Source organism: Lissotriton vulgaris, chromosome 9, assembly GCF_964263255.1.
Source record: "Lissotriton vulgaris chromosome 9, aLisVul1.2, whole genome shotgun sequence".
Lineage (NCBI taxonomy): Eukaryota > Metazoa > Chordata > Amphibia > Caudata > Salamandridae > Lissotriton > Lissotriton vulgaris.
This window is the reverse complement of record NC_141697.1, coordinates 71,465,616-71,489,290: the sequence shown is the minus strand read 5'-3', so window position 1 is coordinate 71,489,290 and position 23,675 is coordinate 71,465,616. Positions and strand designations below refer to the sequence as shown.

Below are 23,675 nucleotides of genomic sequence, written 5' to 3'. Positions count from 1 at the left end.
GAGGAAGGTGGCAAGATACTCCGGACCTGCCCGCGGAAAAACCGCAATAGCGATTAGGATCAAATGTGACCGAAACGCCGACCGCGGCGGACGGAGCACAACAATCCCCGTCCGCGGCGGTCGAAGTACACCTGAGGCCGCGGCAGGCGGACGGAACCTACAAAACACCGACCGCCGCGTACGCACATGACCAGGAGAACAGCAACCTCCCCCGCGATACCTGCGTAGTGTCCGTGTCCGCAATTAGGATAACTCCGCAAGTACCCCGGTAGCCACCGCGATCCACGTCCGCGGCGGTACCAATGCTAGGAGAAACCGTGCACCACAGCGGAAGTCCATCATCCCTACAGTCAAACCAATGGCATACATACCGACAAAATTCATCAACAAACACAGGAAAATGAACGAACACCCACCTGACACATCAAAACCAAACAAGACACAATGACCCACCCCCAAGAACTGCATAAACCACACCTGCCAACACACCCACCTATCACCTGACTGCCAATCAACATTCACACTGGGCCAACACACAGACTATAAATTAACTCCCACCCACTTCGAAAATCCTCTGCATCACAGCATAGCTGCCAGCAGGAGACAACACTTGGCCAACAGCATACAGTTAAAATCATACACATAACCCACACCCAAACACACCCTGTACACTAAGACCCACCACACCATACCCAAACACCACACACCAGCACCTCATATTTCACACATACACACACCCCGAGCACCATGGCACCAAAGAAAAATCCGAAATTCACCGACACCGAGCTCAGTGTAATGGTCGATGAGATTATTCGTGTTGAACCCCACATCTTTGGATCCCTAGTGCAGCAGACTAGCATAGCTAGGAAGAACAGCCTGTGGGACCGGATCGTCACCAGGGTAAATGCCTCCGGGTCCGTCCCGAGGACCAAGCATGAAATCCAGAGGCGGTGGCACGACCTCAAGACCCGGGTGAAGTCCATCAGAGCCAAGAACTTCCTCCGGGCCAACCACACAGGCGGTGGAACTCCCCCGGAGCCCCTACCGTACACCGAGTGGGAGGAGAAGGTGCTGACCATCCTGCACCCTGAGACCCTCGATGGACTTGATGATGGAGAAGAGGCTGGTAAGTACCAACCAAGCACCACAAACACAACAACACGGTGTGCCTCACACAACTCTGAAGACACATCTCACAGACCCCAGCCATGCATGCAGTCGACATACTCACCAACGTCCAAACCACTCCTACAGGCCCCCATGTCCATAGAGAGGGTGGTGGTGGTGGTGGGTGGGGTGTGTGAGGGGACGGAACTACAACTCCCCACAGGCCCCCAAGTCCATAGAGAGGGAGGTGGTGGTGGGTGGGGTGTGTGAGGGGTCACTAGTCCTACTCCCAACAGGCCCCCATGTCCATAGAGAGGGTGGTGGTGGTGGGTGGGGTGTGTGAGGGGACGGAACTACAACTCCCCACAGGCCCCCATGTCCATAGAGAGGGTGGTGGTGGTGGGTGGGGTGTGTGAGGGGACGGAACTACAACTACAACTCCCCACAGGCCCCCATGTCCATAGAGAGGGTGGTGGTGGTGGGTGGGGTGTGTGAGGGGACGGAACTACAACTCCCCACAGGCCCCCATGTCCATAGAGAGGGTGGTGGTGGTGGGTGGGGTGTGTGAGGGGACGGAACTACAACTCCCCACAGGCCCCCATGTCCATAGAGAGGGTGGTGGTGGTGGGTGAGGTGTGTGAGGGGACGGAACTACAACTCCCCACAGGCCCCCATGTCCATAGAGAGGGAGGTGGTGGTGGGTGGGGTGTGTGAGGGGACGGAACTACAACTCCCCACAGGCCCCCATGTCCATAGAGAGGGTGGTGGTGCTGGGTGGGGTGTGTGAGGGGACGGAACTACAACTCCCCACAGGCCCCCATGTCCATAGAGAGGGTGGGTGGGGTGTGTGCCAGTGCCGACAGAATGTCAAATAGAAATAAATGTACACGTTTAGGCAACATGACTCATCCTCACATTTCTGTTTTGCAGGGGATCCTAATCTGACAGCTGCAATTAACACCAGGCCTCCCGCATCCCCACACTCTGAACTTTCTGGGGACGATTGTCCAGCCACCTCCGGGGCAGAGGATGGTGCCGGATCAAGCAGCCAGCCAGGGACCTCTGGCTCGCAGGTCACACCTGCACCAACAACAACTACAGGCTCTGGCATCACCACAACACCGGCTACTGTGACCTGCACAGCTACCTCCAGCACCACCTCCACCACCACTACAACCACCACTACTACCACCACTTCTGCCCCTGCCACCCTGCCCAACCCACCGGCCAACGCTGGGGCAGCGCCATCCCAGCCACGCAGGGAGAGACTGAGGCAAACCACTAATGCAAGGGCAGATCCTGCAGGCAGGAGCACAGCGGAAAGAAGGCATGATGACACTACACCCAATGCCGTGCAACAGTGTCTTGAAGCACTAGTCCGGGTGGAGGCGGGCTATGCACGTAGCCAGGCACATGCAGACCGGGCCCACCAGGACTTTGTGGACAACACAACGATGTTGGGGGCCATCGAGAGGCAGCTTGGCCAACTCGTGGACATTTTTAGCACGAGGACATCCGCCAACACCACCCACCACACCCCCCCTCATACAACGGCACCGCCAACAACACCGCCACCGCCACCTGCGCCCCTGGCGGCGGATGTGCCACCTGATCAGCCAGCGCCCCCAGCTGACTCCGTCCCGACACAAAGACTGAGGGGCCGTCCGAGGCAGGAAGTGGGCGAGAGCAGTGTCGGAGCTCGTGGCACACGCTCCAAGAGGAGCCGACAATGACTCTTTTGAGTACCTGAGCCTGCCATCCACCCTGCCAACTATCCGGTCCCACCTGGCACAGGCCTGCTGCACTAGGCAGACAACACCCTATGTGGTGTCTGCACGGACATCTCATCTGCCATTACCTTGAACTCTCACTCCCCCACCCCTTCACTCATTTGTAAATATGCACCTACACCTATGCACAATCTGTAAATAAATACCACTTACTCACTCAATGATGTGTTGCCTCCATGTTTATTCACATGATTGCATCAGAAACAGACGTTACCAGGTACAGGGATCCAAGTGGTACAGAATCATGCCGCAAGGGAGTCACCTAGGGAAACATAGAAAACGCAAACACACGTTAGGAAACACCATCACACTCATCCCAACTCACTGCAGTGAAACTTTCTACAAACCACACACATCACTACACGAATGGATGACACTACACACATCATGGAGAAGTGCATGTACTCATAAATGAGGACACACACACACATGCATACATCACATAACAAAACACATAGATGATGCCCAACACAATGACACAAGAGCTGCAAACCTACACAGGGCATACACAAGCAGCACAAGAGGGGCACACTCACAATCAAGGGAAGTAGCGTTCAATGAGCTGGCGCCTCTGGTCCACACCTTCCTCCTCACCACTATCCTCATCAGTCGACATGGGTGGGTCGGGAGGGCGAGGAACTTGCTGTTCATCTGGGTCCAAGATCAGTTCAATGTTATTTCGCACAGCCAGGTTGTGGAGCATGCAGCAGGCAATCACAATCTTGCATACTTTGCCTGGTGCGTAAGGCAGGGCCCCTCCAGTCTTATCCAGGCACCGAAACCTAGACTTAAGCAGGCCAAATGTTCGTTCCTCCACTCGACGTGTCCTACCATGGGCATCGTTGTATCGCATTTCTCCTGCTGTGGTGGGATTGCGAATTGGACTTAGAAGCTAAGGCCTGTTTGGGTAAGCCGAGTCGCCTGTGTTTGTGGAAAGTAGAGAGAGAGAGAAACATCACTACCTGAACATGTGGCCACACCAAGCCACCCAGATATCACTCCTGTGACCACAGCATACTCACCAACAAGCCAGGCTTGTGCCGGACGCAGATTTGCCATCAGTTGGGGGACAATGCTGCTCCGCATGATGTGGGCGTCATGTGCAGAGCCAGGAAATCTTGCACACACATGTGAGATTATGTTGTCGGCCTGGCACACCACCTGCACGTTTAGGGAGTGGAAGTGCTTCCGATTCCGAAACACCTGCTCACGTGCCCCTGGTGGAATGATCGCAATATGCGTGCCATCAATTGAACCCACAACGTGTGGTATGCGACCCAGTGCATAAAAGTCTGCTTTGACCGCTGCCAACTCTGCCGCCTGTGGAAAATGTATGTAGTCATTCTTGTACAGCATCATGGCTGTCAGTACATCCCTAAGTACCGTGCTGAACATGGCCTGTGACATTCCCCCGGCATGTCCAATAGTGTACTGGAATGTGCCTGTTGCAAAAAAATGGAGGGCCGCCATCACCTTTTGGGTGTGTGAAATTGAGCCTGGATAGGTTCTCCGCGGCTGCAGGTGAGGAGACAACTGGTTCACAGGCTCCAGCAATCGACGTCGATCAAGCCTGAATTTCTTGATCACCTCCTCGTCCACCATATCCTCCAGCACAGTGTATGGCCGATGGACATTTTGAGCCCTCCTGTGTGGGAGTAAATGGAATGGAAGTCAATTCACATACAACGCATGTCTGTGCAACTCACTCACATGTCACCGCACTCTATCCAACATGTAATAGGCAGTGTTCAATTAGCATATGTGTGACATCTCTGATTGTCACAACAACATGGATTTACGTAGCAATGTGCACCCACCAGCTACATGATGTGTTGCAACATGTGCAATGCACTCTGTCTCACCTCAACATCAGTGCCAACAAGACATGTGACATGACCCAAAAGTGACGGACATTAGTGGCACACCGATGGGCATGGTATGGAAAAACATGGGATAGAGCATGAAGTGTGGAGTCACGCAATCACGCACACAACCGTCATCATGCAGCTGCAGACAATTAAACAAGGTGCATCGTCAGCTGACATGCAATCATTGACGCCGCCATGGCGGTGCACTGCTTCCGCTGTTTACGTCTGGCCATACGCGGCCCGCGTTCAACATTCCCATTGTCTGCACGTGCACAGACCGTCACGCTCACACACCGGCAAGTGCATGTGCTAGACACCGGGACGGATGCATCATTTGCAACAAAGTTGTAACAGTGGCGCCACCATGGCGGGACACGTATTCGGCGGGGGAGGTGGAGGCCAAAACATCCATAAGCTGATGTCCATGCACATGGCCGTTCAGGACCCCCCTTACAGTGACATTGCATCAGCCAGCCTACACCGGCCGGCCCAGCCCAGGCCATGACCGCCGTTCCAGCCATGCCAACTACCGCCGCTACAGGCACCCTCCACTACCGCCGTGCCAGGCCCGGCCCATGACCGCCGTTCCGGCCATGCCAACTACCGCCGCTACAGGCCCCCTCCACTACCGCCGTGCCAGGCCCGGCCCATGACCGCCGTTCCGGCCATGCCAACTACCGCCGCTACAGGCCCCCACCACTACCGCCGTGCCAGGCCCGGCCCATGACCGCCGTTCCGGCCATGCCAACTACCGCCGCTACAGGCCCCCACCACTACCGCCGTGCCAGGCCCGGCCCATGACCGCCGTTCCGGCCATGCCAACTACCGCCGCTACAGGCCCCCTCCACTACCGCCGTGCCAGGCCCAGCCCATGACCGCCGTGCCAGGGCTGCCAGGGCACGGCGGTAGTGGAGGGGGCCTGTAGCGGCGGTAGTTGGCATGGCCGGAACGGCGGTCATGGGCCGGGCCTGGCACGGCGGTAGTGGAGGGGGCCTGTAGCGGCGGTAGTTGGCATGGCCGGAACGGCGGTCATGGCCTGGGCTGGGCCGGCCGGTGTAGGCTGGCTGATGCAATGTCACTGTAAGGGGGGTCATGAACGGCCATGTGCATGGACGTCAGCTTATGGATGTTTTGGCCTCCACCTCCCCCGCCGAATACGTGTCCCGCCATGGTGGCGCCACTGTTACAACTTTGTTGCAAATGATGCATCCGTCCCGGTGTCTAGCACATGCACTTGCCGGTGTGTGAGCGTGACGGTCTGTGCACGTGCAGACAATGGGAGGTGTGGACATGGGCCACGGTTGGCCAATAGCAAGTACCGTATGCTGTTTACCGCAACACCAGGGCCAATCATTGGCCCAATTCCAAACACGCTCTCACGGCGGACCAATGGCTGGCGCCGTATGCCACTGACATGGCCACAGGGCCCTATATATGTGTGATGTGCAAAAGCATACTTTCTACGATGACCACCGACTGCTGCCTGTGACCATCACCTCCACCTGCTGCTGCGGAGCTGACCACCGACTGCCTGTGACCATCACCTTCACCTGCTGCTGCGGAGCTGACCACCGACTGCCTGTGACCATCACCTTCACCTGCTGCTGCGGAGCTGACCACCGACTGCCTGTGACCATCACCTTCACCTGCTGCTGCGGAGCTGACCACCGACTGCCTGTGACCATCACCTTCACCTGCTGCTGCGGAGCTGACCACCGACTGCCTGTGACCATCACCTTCACCTGCTGCTGCGGAGCTGACCACCGACTGCCTGTGACCATCACCTTCACCTGCTGCTGCGGAGCTGACCACCGACTGCCGCTCTAGTGCCATACTCCGTGACCTTGCCATGTCGAGAGTCAAAGAGGTCCGGTCTCGTCCCTTCACCGCCGCGGAGCTGGATGTCCTCGTGGACGCTGTGCTCCGCAACTACGGACGCCTGTACGGCACACCCGGACAGGCGGTAAGTGCAGTGGGGGATAAGTTGTTGTGCATGAGGTGTCATATGACACCTGGGCTCTGGTAACTTGGCGGTGTGATGTGTGACCAACTAAAGAATCGAAATGTGCATGGCTGCAGAGAGAAATGTGTTGCTCCTATCTGTGTGCCTGGCCAACTGTCCACTGACTTCCACCCTTTTGTCTCCCATCATGGTAGGTGAAGCTGCACCTTCGCAAGGACGTGTGGAGGAGCATTGCACGTGAAGTACGAGCAGCGGGGGTGTCCAATAGACGACAAACGCCACAAACGCTGGGACGACATTTCCAGACTGAGCAAGAATGTAGCGGAAGTGACACTAGGGATGATTCCAAGGACGGCACGTCTGGCCCGACGCTCAATGACCCCTCTCATGCACCGTATCATAGCTGTGACGCATCCTGACCTGTCCGAGCGGTTGCGTGTGGATGAACAGCAACGTGGCGGTAAGCATACTGTCAGTGTATGTTGCTTGTGAGTGCAATGCATGTATGGTTGCCCACACACATTAGGGTCTTCCTACGATCGTGAGGCTCTTTCCAATGGCATGTTGGTGATATTGCCACAGTAAAATTTCACTTCCCGATGCGGCATGTTGAGACGCCACCCGCTAAGCGGTTCAGTTTTCATGCACATGCTGTTGTGCTCCGTCACCCCTTGGCAACACTTGTGTGCAGATGTAGTTCCTCATGGCCAGTGTGCATGCTGTACATGTATTACGGCCAACGCCACTGAATTCCTGTGAGGATGACTGGTTGGGGTGGGCCGTGTGCAGGTTGGGGGATCGATGGACATTGTCATTAGTGGCTTTAGGGATTCCGCAGCAGTACTGTACGTGTGTGTGCCCATTACTTACACCCATTATCTGTGCATTTCAGCTTTGGCGGAGGGCACTCAGCCACAGACGGCGGAGATGACAGAAGGCAATGCATCCGGATCAGACGTCGCGCACACGCAGACTGACACCGAAGGGGCCAGCGCCGGGGAGGGGGACAGGACCGTCCCGGAGGACTCGCATGTGGAGACAACATCGTCATCATCTTCCGACAGTGTTGGTGAGTCAGCACTGTTGTCACAGACTGGGAGTGGGCAACCAACACCTTCGGTCGGGACACAGCACACAGGGCCCACCCTGTCGCCAACTGCACCATGTACTGTTCGTGCACGCAGGAGTAGGGGGAGCAGAGTGGCGTTCGGTGTCGGCACCGCTGCCCCAGCCTCGGTGAGCCAAAATGCACTTTGTGCAGAGGCTGTTGATCTGCTGCGACAGCTGTGTGTGGGCCAGACCAATATGATTAATGCTTTCCAAGACCACGATAGGAAGTTGGGGCAGGTGGTGGCATTCATGGAAGGTATGCATGGTGATCTGGCTGGTGTACACAGGACACTGCAGTCCTTGTCTAACAGTGTGTCGTCTGCCATTGTACAGTCGCATGGAGTGGGTGGTACTTCTGTTCCACCATCTACAACTCTGGATGTCTCAGGGGGGAGTGAATTTTCTGACCAGGACTCTAATACAGGTTATTGCACTAGAAGCAGCGTCAGCCAGCACGTCAAGGCACGGAGGCCTCGGACCCCATCCCCTAGGTCAGGTAAATCTGTTCACAAGGACAACGTCAGATATAGTGGAGTACACACACGTGAAGCAAAAGAGGGGTTGGGTGTAATGGCTACACATGCTGCACAGCCATCCCACACACAAGGTACTACCAAGCCAAGACTCACTCCCACTTCCATTGACACTACCTTGTACGAGGACATTGAGAAGACGAATACATCTCTTGAGGGCTCGCATACTCCCAGTGCCAGGGACACTAGGAAGGAAGGAGCCACTTCCAAGGGCAGGGAAACCAGGAAGGAAGGAGCCTCTCCCAAGGGCAGGGAAACCAGGAAGGAAGTAGGCACTCCCAAGGGCAAGGAGACTAGGCAGGAAGGAGCCTCTCCCAAGGGCAGGGAAACCAGGAAGGAAGTAGGCACTCCCAAGGGCAAGGAGACTAGGCAGGAAGGAGCCACTCCCAAGGGCAGGGAAAGCAGGAAGGAAGTAGGCACTCCCAAGGGCAGGGAGACTAGGCAGGAAGGAGCCACTCCCAAGGGCAGGGAAAGCAGGAAGGAAGTAGGCACTCCCAAGGGCAGGGAGACTAGGCAGGAAGGAGCCACTCCCAAGGGCAGGGACACTAGGAAGGAAGGAGCCACTCCCAAGGGCAGGGACAAGGACAGTCACAAGACAAACGCACCTAAGAGGAGCACGGACACTCCCAGGGGCAGGGACACACACGGGCAGAAGGTGTGTCCTGGGGATATGTACACCACAGACGACAAGTCTGCTGCCTGGAACAGGGCACCATCCAGGGAACAGGGAAAGTCCGCAGACAACAGTACTCCTACGGAAATGGAACATCCAAGGCCCAAGGCATCTCCCATGGACAGTGGCGCTGTCAGGGACAGGCATACATCACCCATTGTTGCACTGAGGCAGCTGTTTTCTGGGAAACGGAATACAGATGTCTCCGCAGTGGAGTCACCCCTTACCTCCACTCCCATCAGGGCCCGTCAGGGACGGATGCAGGTGGACCCTGTAGTGGCATCCCCCATGACACATGTTGCAGAGGCCACAAGGCAGCCACACAGCAAACGACAAGCAGGCTCCAGCACGTCCCCAGAGAGCATTCCCCCCCCAGCACATGCACCTCCCATGGTGGGTGAAATTTCTTCTCAGTCCGGTCCAATTGTGAGTTCTGTCCAGTCCAGGGTGCAGGCACATGTCCAAAAGAAGCGTAGACACACAGCATTGACACATGCCCAATCCGATGTCGGCCAATTGCAACTATCCCCCGCTCCCAGAGCCACCCTGCCTCCTGGACCATACAGCCCTGTGGCTCATCATTTCTGTGGTCCCAGTGGCGCAGGTGCAGTTGACTCGCATGTGTCTGTTAGGGGCAGGGTATCAGTCGAGACATATCCTGTATCAGGTGCTGGCAGTGTATCTGGGTCTATGGGCCATGTGTCAGTCACTCGGTCTGTGGCTGTGTCTCACACTCCTGTAGCAGGTGCTGGCAGTGTATCTGGGTCTATGGGCCATGTGTCAGTCACTCGGTCTGTGGCTGTGTCTCACACTCCTGTAGCAGGTGCTGGCAGTGTATCTGGGTCTATGGGCCATGTGTCAGTCACTCGGTCTGTGGCTGTGTCTCACACTCATGTTTCAGGTGCTGGCAGTGTATCTGGGTCTGTGGCTCACGTGTCAGTCACTACATCTGTGGCTGTGTGTCACACTCCGGTTTCTGGTGCTGGCAGTCTGTCCGATGCGGGTACTTCACGCAATCCACCTGATAGTGTGCTGTAAGTTGCTGTAGTGTGCCCTCTGATGTAGTGCCTCTGATGTACCTGCTCTGGTGTCCACACTGCCCTGTTGCTGTTCTCATACTGATGTAGTGCCTCTGATGTACCTGCTCTGGTGTCCACACTGCCCTGTTGCTGCCCTGTTGCTGTTCTCATACTGATGTAGTGCCTCTGATGTACCTGCTCTGGTGTCCACAATGCCCTGTTGCTGCCCTGTTGCTGTTCTCATACTGATGTACTGCCTCTGATGTACCTGCTCTGGTGTCCACAATGCCCTGTTGCTGTTCTGATACTGCATTGTGCCCTCTCATGTGCTGCCTCTGATGGACGTTTTCAGTGCAATGGACTGTTGGTGCACTTAGCCCCTCTCATGTACTGCCTCTGATGGACGTTTTCAGTGCAATGGACTGTTGGTGCACTTAGCCCCTCTCATGTACTGCCTCTGATGGACCTGCTCTGGTGTCCACAATGCCCTGTTGCTGCCCTGTTGCTGTTCTCATACTGATGTACTGCCTCTGATGTACCTGCTCTGGTGTCCACACTGCCCTGTTGCTGCCCTGTTGCTGTTCTCATACTGATGTAGTGCCTCTGATGTACCTGCTCTGGTGTCCACAATTCCCTGTTGCTGCCCTGTTGCTGTTCTCATACTGATGTACTGCCTCTGATGTACCTGCTCTGGTGTCCACAATGCCCTGTTGCTGCCCTGTTGCTGTTCTCATACTGATGTACTGCCTCTGATGTACCTGCTCTGGTGTCCACAATGCCCTGTTGCTGCCCTGTTGCTGTTCTCATACTGATGTACTGCCTCTGATGTACCTGCTCTGGTGTCCACAATGCCCATGCTCCGTCCTAGACTGTGATGTTGCTCCGATTCTGCGTAAATAAAATTGTGATTCATGTGTCGTGGTTTGTCAGTGTCATTCTTGCGTGTGTGATGCTGGTGTGGATTAGTATTTTCTTGAGAGCGGTGGGTTCAGATACTTGTCACTCTCCCCTACCTGGGTCACGACCCTTGGAGGCGTTGCCGTACACAAGATTATGTGCATTTCGGGACATGTCACTCCCCCCTCCCTACGTCACCGCCCTTGCAGGTACTCCTCTCCAGACAGCGAATGGTTTGTCGCCTACCTGCGTCGTCGTCGATGGTGGGCCAAGACGAGGACGTACTGGATCGCGTAGAGTATCGGGTAAGCCTGTAGTGCAGGGTCCATGTCGGCGAGCGGCTCGTGGTGGGTATGGTCGCTGTGGAGCATCCGCCGTGTTCAGGCAGGTTGTTTTTCCGCCGCGCTTTTATGTGTGTTTTCCGCCATCTTGATTTGGAGGACGGTCCTAGACGTCAGTCCGTACGGCGGAGTCTCTGGATCGGCTACGTCCGCCGCGTGGTTGGGTGTGGTGGTGCGGCGGACCGTGTTCTACCGCCGCGGACGGATTTTGGCACGTATTTCGTATCCTGATTTGGCGGACGGAGTGTCCGCGACGGGCGCACGGAAAATAGGCATGTTCCGCATACTCTGGGTCTGCGGAGGCACTTCCGTCCGCCATCCTAATGAGCCCCTAGGTATTTATATTTACATCCCGTATTTTACATGGACATAGAAGACAGACTATTGTGTCAATAAGCGGGCCAACTTTATAGCACTTGATAAGTCCATATTATTCCTATCTAATGTCGCTTACTGGATGGAAATCGATCTCTTAATGTTAGTACAGTACAATTTTTGTTTTATATTTTACGGGACCCCGTGAATGGTCCTCTTTTAAAGTTATCATTACAATATGTTATAGCTATGTCTGATGATCACCTCGACATAGAAGATAAACTCTATGTCGATGTGATCATCCTTTAAAAGAGGACCATTCACGGGGTCCCGTAAAATATAATGCTGAGATCTGATGGGCTGCCAACACTTCAAACCAGGAAGTGTTGGCAGCCATCTTGAAACTCGGTTGAACTAGGTCACAGAATTGTTTTTTGTTAAAAAACAAAAAAAAGGGGGCAGAGTAGAAACCCCTTTACCCCTTATGCTTCTTGGGAGGGGTCCCACTGGGACCCCGCAGGACCAAAAATGTTTTTTCTTCCTTTTGAAGTCTCCTTGGAACTGCAAATCCCTCCGATTGATTTTTTTTTTATAGTTTTTTTTAACAGCCCCCAGTTGGGCCAGGTCCAGGGGGCATTTGGAGTTTATAGGAGGAGGGGGTGCATGGCTCTCCCTCCTGGGGCTTACTAATGCCCCGGAAACCAACATCTCCCCAGGCGTTCTCTTTAAAAAAAAATGCAGGGGAGGCCCGTATGGCTTTTCCCGCTGCCCAGGGGACCACCACCTCCCCAGGCTTATTTTATAAATGGGGGGCTCTTGAACCCCCCCAAACCCCAGGGACCACCACCTCCCCGGGGTTTTTGTTGTATTGAATGTGGGGGGCCACAAGGCCGCTACTGCAGCCCTGGGGCCACCACCTCACGGGGCAAATAGAAAGAAAGAAGGAGGGCCATGTCGGCACTCTCCTGTAGCCAACATGGCCCTGGGGACTGCAACCCCCTAGGGCTAGCACCTGCTATGTCCCAGGGTGCCCACCCCGGGAAAGAGCTTTACTGCTCCCGCCAAGCCATAGCAAACTGTGCTCCACTTTGAGCAAGCAAGAGCATTTTGCTCTCGCTTGCTCAAAGCGGAGCACAATTGCTTTGACAGAGACGGAGCTGCATGTTAGCAGCTTCCTCTCTGTCAAAGCAGTGCCGGCTCCCGCAAGAGGCGGGGAGCAGGCAGGGAATGCTGGACCTTAAGGCCTCTCCACGGCCTCCAACAGAGTAGGTGCCTGCAGGGTAGGCACCCACAATGGAGAACAGGTCCCAGGGGATGGGGGTCCACGAGGCGGCTCGGCCCCCCTCCTCCCTTTAAGTTTTTATAATAAAAAAAAAGGGGGGGGGAATTGGCTCAGGGAAGGGGGCCCACATTGCCTCCCCAAATAAATTAAAACATTTTTTTTTAAAAGATCGGCAAGTCGCCAGAGGCCACAACCCCCTTTCTCCACCACTCTGCAAACATGCCTCCTGGCGCAGTACTGGTTGGGGGGTGGAGTATCCTTGGCTCCAGGGGGTCCTTGGGGGCCAACAAGCCCTCATGTTACCTCCAGAAATTCCAAAAAAAGCAAAAGGAGTCTGGATGCACACCATTTTTTTCTACCTTTCCAAACTTGTCCAATCATGTATAAGAGTGCGTGCAGCTTGGTGAAGTGCCTTGCCCTGGTACCATTTGTATTCATTCCAATGTGTAGAGATGAGGCGGACTTCCGCCCCAAACCAATATGCACAGCAATAAAGCGCCTACATGGCTAATTTGTTCCACAATTACTCCATCATTTAATCCTTCTTTTCAAATTACTCCAAAATTTCACTGATATTCTTTCAATTGTTTATCCGATGCTCTAAATGCAGGGTTCATATGACGTTTTCCCATTTTTCTCATGTAAAACCTGTGCCCATCCAAGCCTCTTGCTTAAACACGACAAATGCCAAGGTTCGTTGCAAGCAGTGTTTATTTCTAACCCAATGCATTTCGGGCGGGATACGCCCTTCGTCAGTGCCCCGCCCTTCGTCAGGGGACACTGCTGCAGAAGTTAAAAAATTTCCTCCGTTCTCTCGTCTCGCAAAGAGAGTCCAGAAATTCCCCCACAGCATGGTTGCTGAGATGTAATTGAAGGCCCTGCCACCTTTCTCCAGCACTCGGCACAAAGCCTCCTGGCGCACTGATGGTTGGGGGAGAAAGTCCCCTTGGATGCTTAGGGTACTTGGGGGGCCAACAAGCCCACCTGTTACCTCCAGTACGTCCCACAGAGCGAGATTGCTGAGTGGACTTCAGAGGCCACGCCCCCTTTCTCCACCACTCGGCAAACGTGTCTAGTGGGGCACTGCTGGTTGTGGGATTAAGACCCCTTGGCTCTAGAGTGTCCTTGGGGGTCAATAAGCCCTTCAGTAAGCCCCGCACAGTGGAATTGCGGAGAGGCCTTTGGAGGCCATGCCCCCTTTCTCCACCACTCTGCAAATGCGCCTCCTGGCACACTGCTGGTTGGGGAATGAAGTCCTGTTGGATGTGGAGGGTTCTTGGGGACCCAGAAATCCTTATGTTACCTCCAGTACGTCAGACACAGCAAGATTCCGGAGAGTCGGTCAGAGGCTCTGCCCCCTTTCTCCACTTCTCTGCAAACGCGACTACTAGTTAAAAAAAACTAGAAATTCAGTTAAAAAGCCAAAGGTTATCAAAAGTGATAGAACAACATTGACGGGGGGATTTCCAACATTCAAACCCTGGCCAAGCCTTGAGCACTATTGGGAAGTAGCATCAAAACTCTTTGATCGTAAACTATACTTTCAGCACAGACTGGGTTCCTTGCCATTGAAGTCATTCACTGTATGAGGGGCTACATCAGGTGATAGTAAATGTCCCATTTGCACTGATCCAAAAGAAACTTACTCCCACATATTATTTGTCTGCTCTGCCTATGCTGGCCCCCGAAAAGCATGGCTCGCTCAGACTTGCAGGAATTTGGGTACTAGACATAGTAGCGTCGCCTTGAGAATCTTGTGCACTGATCCATCCACTGAGCATACCTTCTGAGGCAGAAGCCGGGAGTAGGACGAACTGCTGCTAAAATTTTAAAAATGTGTTGTTTATCTTGTGTATTTTACCTGTGCACCTCCCTGCCAGTGCGCAGCGGACCCTCATTGACAGAACAAGCACCACGCCGACATTACCGGCGAGTTTGCTGGCCACGCCCTCTTCTCAGGCCACGCCCCTAGCGTTGTCTCCTGCTCTTATAAAAATGTGTAACCCTAGGAAGCGCAGCGGACGAGCGCAGCGGGCGCGCCGTCTGCGCGCCGAAGGCGCGCCTAAGGCAAGTCCGTCTGCGACGGGCCGGGACCAGGGGCCACAACCCCTACATCTCCCGACACGCAAACTCGGCATTACACCTCCGAAGAACTCCGAACAATCAACTCCCAGGTAACCTTGACCTGTGCTCATAAATACGGCCCGCTCGACCTACCTTCTCAATGTAGTGACTGCAAGACTCATCTCAAGCCTAAACCCCACATATCAAATCAACAACTGTTTAGAATGTTCCTGTTAAATTGCAGGTCTCTTCCAAGACACTGCACAGAGCTTTCTCTATTAATTGACGAGAAAAAACCGGACGCTCTCTTTTTAACTGAGACATGGCTAACCCCTCACTCCGATCCTGAGTTGGTTCAAATCCTGGGGCAGGAATACCAAATTGTAAGACAGGACCGGGAAAGTGAAAGAGGGGGTGGCTTAGCCATCATTTTCAGAGACTGCTTCACCTGTCGCTGTACCCCCAATCCCTTCCCGGAATGTGAAAGCATGTCTTTTTCCCTGGAGTTTTCCCCCAATATAAGTTTCTCCGGAACACTTATATATCGCCCACCAGGCACTCCCAAACAGTTCTATGAATCTCTGCCCCCGCTAGTCGCGGATTTGGCCCTATCGCCTTCTAATTTCACGCTATTGGGTGATCTCAATATACATTTTGATGACCCCAATAACTCCATCGCCAATAAATTAAGCGGGGACTTATCCGCTTTGCAGCTGCTTCAGCTGGTCTCATCCCCTACGCACACGAAAGGTCACTTGCTGGATCCAGTGTTCAGTAACTGTCCACATTTGAAGGCCTGTCCCCCTATAGCACTCCCTTGGACAGACCATGCTCTAGTCCCGCTGCTTTGGACAACTGAGAAATCCACACCCCTCACACCTATTGTCCAAGAAACCCGAAATTGGTCTAAAATCCCGCTGGCCCAGTGGACCCAGGAATTACAAAAATCAATTCCCTTAGTCGGTCAGACTTCTTCACAGGCCAATGAAACTTTTAACGAATGGATACAGAATTCTCTAAATGCCACGCTCCCCCTGAAGAAAACGGTTTTTAAAAGATCCAGAATCTCAGCTCCCTGGTACTCCACTGAACTACGGGAGAAAAAACGCTTTTGTAAGAGACTGGAACGTAAATGGCGACTGGGATATGCGGAAGCAGACAAAATTATCTATAGAGACGCCATCAGGACGTACAAAAAAGACATAAAAAGTGCGCAATCCTTATACTACTCAAACCAGATCGCAGAGGCCAGCTCCAGTTCGAAAGAGATCTATAAAATAGTAAAAAGCCTTACCACCCTCCCCACACCCCCTCCTATAATTGAGAACCCTCAGCTCCGCTGTGAAGATCTGGCCAACTTCTTCTCCCAGAAAATTAATCTCATTTACTCTTCCTTTCCATCTACAGAACAGACTGTTTTGACTAAAGCAGCTTCATGCCCCCTTCAAGAAAATACATCTAACCACCCTCCGGTGCTGGCGGAATTTCCCCAGTTGGAGGTGGATCACCTTACCTCCCTCATGCACCAAGTGAAGTCAGGCTCCCCCAGAGACCCAGCACCCCCATATGTTCTAGTCTCTGCTATTCAAACCATCCTTCCCACACTGCTTGGAGTACTCAACACCTCGATCTCCACCAGCACAGTACCAGTAGCGTGGAAGCAGGCTATGGTGAGGGCTCTTGTCAAAAAACCTAACCTGGACACCAAGAACCTCAACAACTTCCGCCCGATCTCCTTGTTGCCTTGGGCAGCCAAAATCCTGGAGAAATACATAAACAGCGTACTAACAACTTTTCTCGAGCAAAACCAACTGCTCGATCCCTCCCAGACTGGCTTTCGCCCCAAGCATGGGACTGAGACGGCACTGCTGGCAGTCACAGAGGAGTCCAGGAGAATCTTAGATCGGGGAGGATCAGTGGCAATCATCCTCCTCGATCTGAGCGCGGCATTCGATACCGTCAACCACGGTATCCTCCTGCAGCGTCTCCTGGACACCGGAATATCTGACAAAGCTCTGGAGTGGTTCATGTCCTACCTGAGTGACAGATCCTTCCAGGTGTACGAGGGCAACGTCACCTCCTCTAGCAAGCCTCTGGGATGCGGAGTCCCGCAGGGATCATCATTAAGCCCGACGTTATTTAACGTCTACATGAGGCCACTGGCTGAGATCGTCCGCCCGTATGGTATTAAGATCGTTACCTACGCGGACGATACTCAGCTGGTGGTCTCCTTGGCACAGGCAGGCGGACCTTCGGCGAGTGTAGATCTTGCTGGTTGCCTGGAGAGGGTCAAGAGCTGGATGACCAAGTCTTGTCTCAAACTTAATGGAGACAAGACCGAGCTCATGCTCCTGGGTCACACCGCACCATCTGCCATAGACACTCTCTGGCCTTCCAGTTTAGGTCCTGCCCCTGTTCCCAAAGACGCCATTAAGAGCCTTGGTGTCTGGCTTGACAGGTCCCTGTCTTTCGATCAACAGGCAACAAAACTCTCTGCCATTTGTTTCGGCATCCTGAGAGTCATCAGGAAGATCTTGCCTCTACTCCCCTTTGAAGCAAGAAAAACCGTGGTTCTGGGCCTGATCCAATCACGGCTGGACTATGGAAATGCACTGTATCTCGGAGCCCCTGACTTCACATTACGCAAACTGCAACTAATACAGAACTGCGCAGCCAGAACACTTCTACAAATCCCCCGCAGATCCTCAGGAAAGTCCGGACTGAGGCAACTGCACTGGCTTCCCGTAAAGGAAAGAGTAAACTTCAAATCACTCTGCATTGCACACCAGACTTTCTGGTCTCTAGGCCCGGCAATTAATCTTCCTCTCATCACACCCTATCTCCCCGCCAGACAGTTGCGCTCCACCTCTGCAAATCTAGCCATTGTGCCGCAAATAAAGAAATCAAGGTCCGGAGGCCGCTCCTTCTCTTACAATGTAGCCAAGAGGTGGAACGCCCTGCCTCAGCATATAAGATCTAATCCCGATATTCTCTCCTTCCGTAAACAGCTGAAAACGTTCTTGTTCACTACTTAAACTGTGGAGCTGACTCTGCCTCTTCATAACTTGAACTTCAGTTGGTATGCTTAGCGCTTGGACGCCTCAGGGCAGCTATGTGCGCTCTAGAAATCTGAATTCATTCATTTTATGCAATTCTGGTAGCCAAGTTATTGAGTTGGATGTGGACCATCAGATCACATATATTGTCTGCGAACTGATAAACCTGGATTTATGTTTAACTGCGAATGTTATGCTGGCACCTTATTCCTGAGCTTTGGCCATTTTTTAAAGTTTTGGTCGCTTTTGTTTTAATCACTTGCATTCCCCCTGTTGCGGGTTTTTAACTCATGATCTTGTCATCTTAGGGTATCAGGATGAATTAATTTGTTTGTACGATTGTTTGTACATGTTTTTAGGATTTTAAAACAAAAAATACATTGTCTTATTTTGTACTAATTTTATCATTTGTAACAATGCTTTTATGACATGTATTGTCGAATAAAGCCTATTTTGACTTGACTTCATTTTGAAAAACCTTAGAAATTCACTTAATAAAACAAAGGTTACAGGCACATTCTAGCTAGGCTCAGATTTCACTCTTACAAGACCAGTGAGATTCTGCAGTTATAGTTACCTGAGCTAACTATAACTTACGCACCTGCAATGCACTTCTTATGACCTCACATATTACATCACTCATGACATGGTCTCATATTCATGCCTCGTGTCCATTAAAGCATGTTGTGCCACGTACATTTATCGTTCTATAAATTAGGTTGTGGTTCTAAAAGGTTTGGGAAGCACATGAACATTTAGAAAAGTGGTCCAGATATTTCCTCGCCTCGGCCTTTTGAGTTTGAAGATGCCTAAATCACACAAGTGCTTACAGATGTTTATACCTGAACCTGCAATAAATGTAGCCCATTCTAACCTCCCTCCCTTGTCTAACCATATATCATTGACAGCTTCCAGGTAACACTTTTATAATTGCTGGTCCCCAGATTGCCCACCAATAGGGTCAGTGGTCAGTTAGCATAGATTGCATGTTCACAGCTGGCCCAAAATTGTAGGTGACCTTGGATGGAGGTGGTAGTGTGCCCAACCCGATACCCTGACACTGACACTGGCTAAAGCTGACAAGAATATTTACTTCTAACCCAGCATGTAAGTGATGTAATGGGTTCTTAGCACCGCATATAAGAGGGCCTGGGTGGTTAAAAAATGCCCCCTGCTGCATTGTCCAGTAAGCATGGAAGCATTTGGCAATTGACTGGAGAGGAAAACTTTGAGTTTGAGTTTTCTAGCAATGGGTGTGGGGCGGCGACTAGATGCTGGGAAGCCCTTCAACTCTCCCGGTGCCACTGACATTTCCTTTGATCTCTGATGGATAGAGGCAGCAGGAGGATGCCCAGCAGGAGGGCCCTTTCCTTCCCTGGCTACTCCCAGGGGCATTACGCAGGCCCCTGCAGCGCAGGGGGACATGCAATCTTCAAGGGGACCCTGTTCAGCCCAAGGCCAATTAATATCTGTGAGATATAGGAAACTCAGGAGCCCCTCTTCAAATACTGCAAGGGGACCCTATCATTTTGAGTTACACCACTGGGTACTCAAGTGAGGATCGGAGGGCGGTGAAATATGCAGAGAAGCTGGGAGTATTGATTAGTTCAGTTCAGAAACTTTATGTTGACTTCATCTTTTGGGGGTGGTTTGTGGATTCTCAATTCACATCTTGTCTGAGTTTGCCTATCTTTAGGTTTTCAGCTTGATTGTGAAGGGCTGTTCGAAGGAAGGTTTGAGGGTCGGGATGTCCCCAGCCTATCTACCTCACCTATAAACTGAGAATGATTGTGGTCGGGCCATGGGCTGTGATAGGACTATCTTCTTCCCAGCTTAGATTGTTGTCTCTCATATTTTTCCAGAGCAGTAAGGATGGACAAGGGTGGTCAGATCTTTCCACGTGTCCTTCACCAGCTGGACGTATGAGGCTCATGAGGGATTGTCCGTCTCTACTTTGATCTCTTCTACATTCATTTTGTATCCGTGATAAAATGACGCTACTACGTAGTGGGAACGATGGCAGTGGTACTCCTCAAGAGGTAGACTTATATGTCAAAAAGCAAAAGGATCTGAAAGTGCTGACGACATTGGATATAGAAAACTTAAGTAAGGATGTATTCTGTCTTTAGCACTTTTATAATGAATGTACTGATTTTTTTTTCCCTAATATTTCTTTCAAAGGGCATTGTAAACACATTCAGCTGGCCATGCTGGACTACATCAGCAGATCTGGTGAGACAATCGAAGATACCAGGAAAAAGGTGGCGGAAGAGTGCTTTGAGAAGAAGATGTTCATGCACGAAGAGTCGTACATACTGATTCTGAATGAAGAGCTGGGAATCAACAGCGCCGTACACCTTCCATCCTTAACGTGCAACTGCTACACGGCTAGCCATGGGATTCAATGTGTTTGCTTCTTAACTGCTGCAAAAGTAACATCTCAAAACGTGATTATTGAAATTATCAATATGCCAGAATGTGAAGCCACAGGGATTCGGCCAGCAAAAGAACAGGGCAGCACTGTGCTCTCTACATCTCAAATGATTCAAGATCTCTTCTGCTACAGCGTGAGCGACCAGTTTGAGGACTCGCAAGAACTAAGAGAGGCAGTGGAGAAGGCTTACAAAATTGTCTTTTGAAGGTAACACAAAAGTGGCAGGAAGATGAAGTGCTCCATGTTTCATCGATACACACAGACTTCTACAGAATTCATATACAGAACTGTATAAAACTGGGAAAAATGTTGAATCATCACAGACTGGATATAATTATTTTCAAAATCTGATTTGGTTTTTACTGAAAATTTGGAAACTCTGCTAGGTTGTGGCTGGGTGTAGTTTCAGTGAAATATAATAATAGATTACATGATAAATCACAGATCAGCCGAATATTTGGGTTTCCACTGAAGTAAGTCTGGGCTGTCTGTGTAGTGACTTTATAGAGGCCACAGCCATAGCTTTCTAATGTCTGAGAGCTGACAAAGCTGGCCACAAGATGTCTATCTCTCGCACGTCCCTAAATGATTCCACAAAAGACTATGGGACATTTTTATGAGTGGGGTTGCGTCATGCTTGCACCACGCAATGTGGTGCATGCGTGACGCAAACCCAAAATGAGATTTATAAAGCGTGACTTCATAAATCCAGAGTACTGCAATGCAACGCAAATCTCTGCGTTGCATTACTGTGCAGAACATCCATGGATTTGGAAAGGTTCCCCGTTCTTGCTCACAAACAATCCTCCTTACAACGAGGCACCCTTGCTCCATTATTCAAGGGTGCCTGCGTTCGCACTAGGGAGCCAAATCGGCACCAGATCAGGGAGTACAGCACATCCTGCCTTTTCCCTGTCATGCAACGCAGCAAGGTTGACTTGCTGCGCTGCGTGATTTTCCTATAAATATGCCCCTAACTGTAATTAGGTATCTTTACAACACCCACAAGTGGAGGCCAGAAAATCTGTCATGTGTGCACCGAAATGCCATAGGAGAAGCTAAGGGTAATCAAACACTGACCTGGGCAGTCGTTGGATGAGAGATTAGAGAGATGCTGAAAGTTATCTTTCTGAACAGGTCCCTTTTGTAGGCAATTTTGTTCTAGTTGGGTGGTATGGGATACTGGCTATAGAAGGCATGGTTACCAGTTAACCCCCAGAGTGCATTGGGCACCCCGAGTTCCTGGTACCAAGACGTTCATCATAGGACGATTGCTAGAATAACCCATGTTGCTTCAGTGGGATCATTGAACACTAAAAATGTAACTTTGTTTCAAAAATAAAAACACAGTGTCTTTACAGTCCTTTAATACTTTTTTGTAAAGCTCGGAGTCGCAGGATGCTTACCTTTTATGGTCCAATTCTCTGACTGTTTCACACCAGTCCCTTTCCCAGCAACAATAACAACACAATGTCACTTGTTCGACCTTTGTTGTTTCTGAAGTTTTGCTCTTTTCTCCTTTTAAGTTCTTTTTTCTGCCCTGTTGTGTCTATATTGATTAACATATTTTTTTTTACTTTCATTGCTCCTTTTTTTAGGTATTCAAGCAAATTGGCAAGGAAGATGGATGGCCAGTCTACAATCCTTTTCATGTCCCTGACCACCCTGATATTGACAATTGTATACTTTCTCAGGCACAGAAAGTTAGCAGGTTTAGAGAAGATCTACCTGCTCTTTTCTTTTGCTCTTCTTTGATAGCAGCTAAGTCGCCGACACTGAGGTCTGTCGTCACTGGTGTCTGCGTCAATATTGAGGTCAGCATCTGCAGCGGTGTCAGCGTTCAACCTATCTTTGTCGTTGAGGCACTTGGTGCTTAGATGTTTGATATTGCTGCATTCTTCAGAGTGGAGTCAAAGTCGATGTTCCTCTGATTTCAACTCAGGAAATCAAAGGGGGGAGTGAAGAGGTGATGCCGGTGGGCACCGAGGTGGGCACGTCCTCCTCTTGTCAGGGTTTTAGGTTAATCAGAAAGGGCCACCTCACAATGGGTGGATGTGTATCCAGGTGTCATTGGAATACAACATCTTTGTTAAAATACCCCTCACACACCAAAAGGGCCCTTGGTGTCATGCTTCATCATCGGGGTCTTCCCGTCCCGCTGCGGGGCGGGGCAGTGCTGCGACAAGCGGATACGCTGGAGCACCTTTTAGATGGAGGTGCTATGTGTTGGGAGTGAGTGTCAGTGGGGTCAGGGGTGATATCTGGTGTGAGTTAAAAAATACCTGGCCTAGTGGAAAAAAGAATTTTATTAAACACTGGCTGGTATTATTAAAAAGAAAAAAGTGAAACGGAGAGATAGAGCAGGTTAATGGGCTCTCTCTCCTAAGTGGGTCAACATGTTTCGAGGCACGGGGCCTCTTCGTCAGGACCTAGGGGAGATCCCCCTGTCACTCACTAATGTATTCTCCACATAGGTAGAAAAAAATGTGTATGTACAAAAAAGTGAAAAAAGAACTATGTGAGTAACTACCAATTAATAATTACAGCACATATATGCTACCACACTAATAATGTAGTATGCCTGCAAAATAAGAGTAAGAGATTAAAAATGCGCCGATCCCAAAGTGCGCTTAACTCTAAATTACCTGTAAGGAAAAATGAGAAACACACACAGAAATATTTTCAAGTAGGGGATCCAGTGTAAACATGTAGGATTCTTGAAGAGTTCCTTCAGCACACACACAGTCAGTCACACACAGGGTAGGTAACATACATAGGTTCTGCGTAGCCAGAGGTTATAGATATGGAAATGCATACTTATCAATAGGGGGATCAATGCCTCATGAGCCAGCATAAGACTGAAGGGTATGGTGGGGTATCAGCTGCAAAGAAGAAAAAATGGATATACTGTAATCCTGCCTTAGAAGTGGTATAAGGTAACTCAACTAGGTTGAGTAGGAATACAGGCTTAGACCTCCTCGAGACGGCTATGCCGTACTTACTGTGCCCCTAGCACGATTGTGCTTCCTCCTTCGTCCGCGGCTTCCGTGGATATGAAGGGGGGAGTGGGCGGCGTGTATATATACTCAATGGTAATTGGATAATTGATCCATTGAACTTGGCGGGAAGTTCGCCGGGTATGTGTGGCCAGCAAGGGAAATACGGGGGCGGCCATGTTGGATTGTTAGATATAGCCAATAAATATTGGGTCCTCGGCTGTGGT

General features: G+C 51.4%; 1 protein-coding gene across 1 annotated transcript in view; it reads left to right on the top strand.

Moving 5' to 3' along the window:
* LOC147689622 (uncharacterized) overlaps positions 1-21,815 on the top strand; it is a 123,806-nt gene extending 101,991 nt beyond the window's left edge. Inside the window, exon 12 of the mRNA XM_086937050.1 lies at positions 20,200-21,815. Coding sequence (XP_086793176.1) covers positions 20,200-20,657 — 458 coding nt within the window. The 3' untranslated portion in view covers positions 20,658-21,815. The remainder of the gene's footprint in view (positions 1-20,199) is intronic.
* Positions 21,816-23,675: the final 1,860 nt, after the last annotated feature.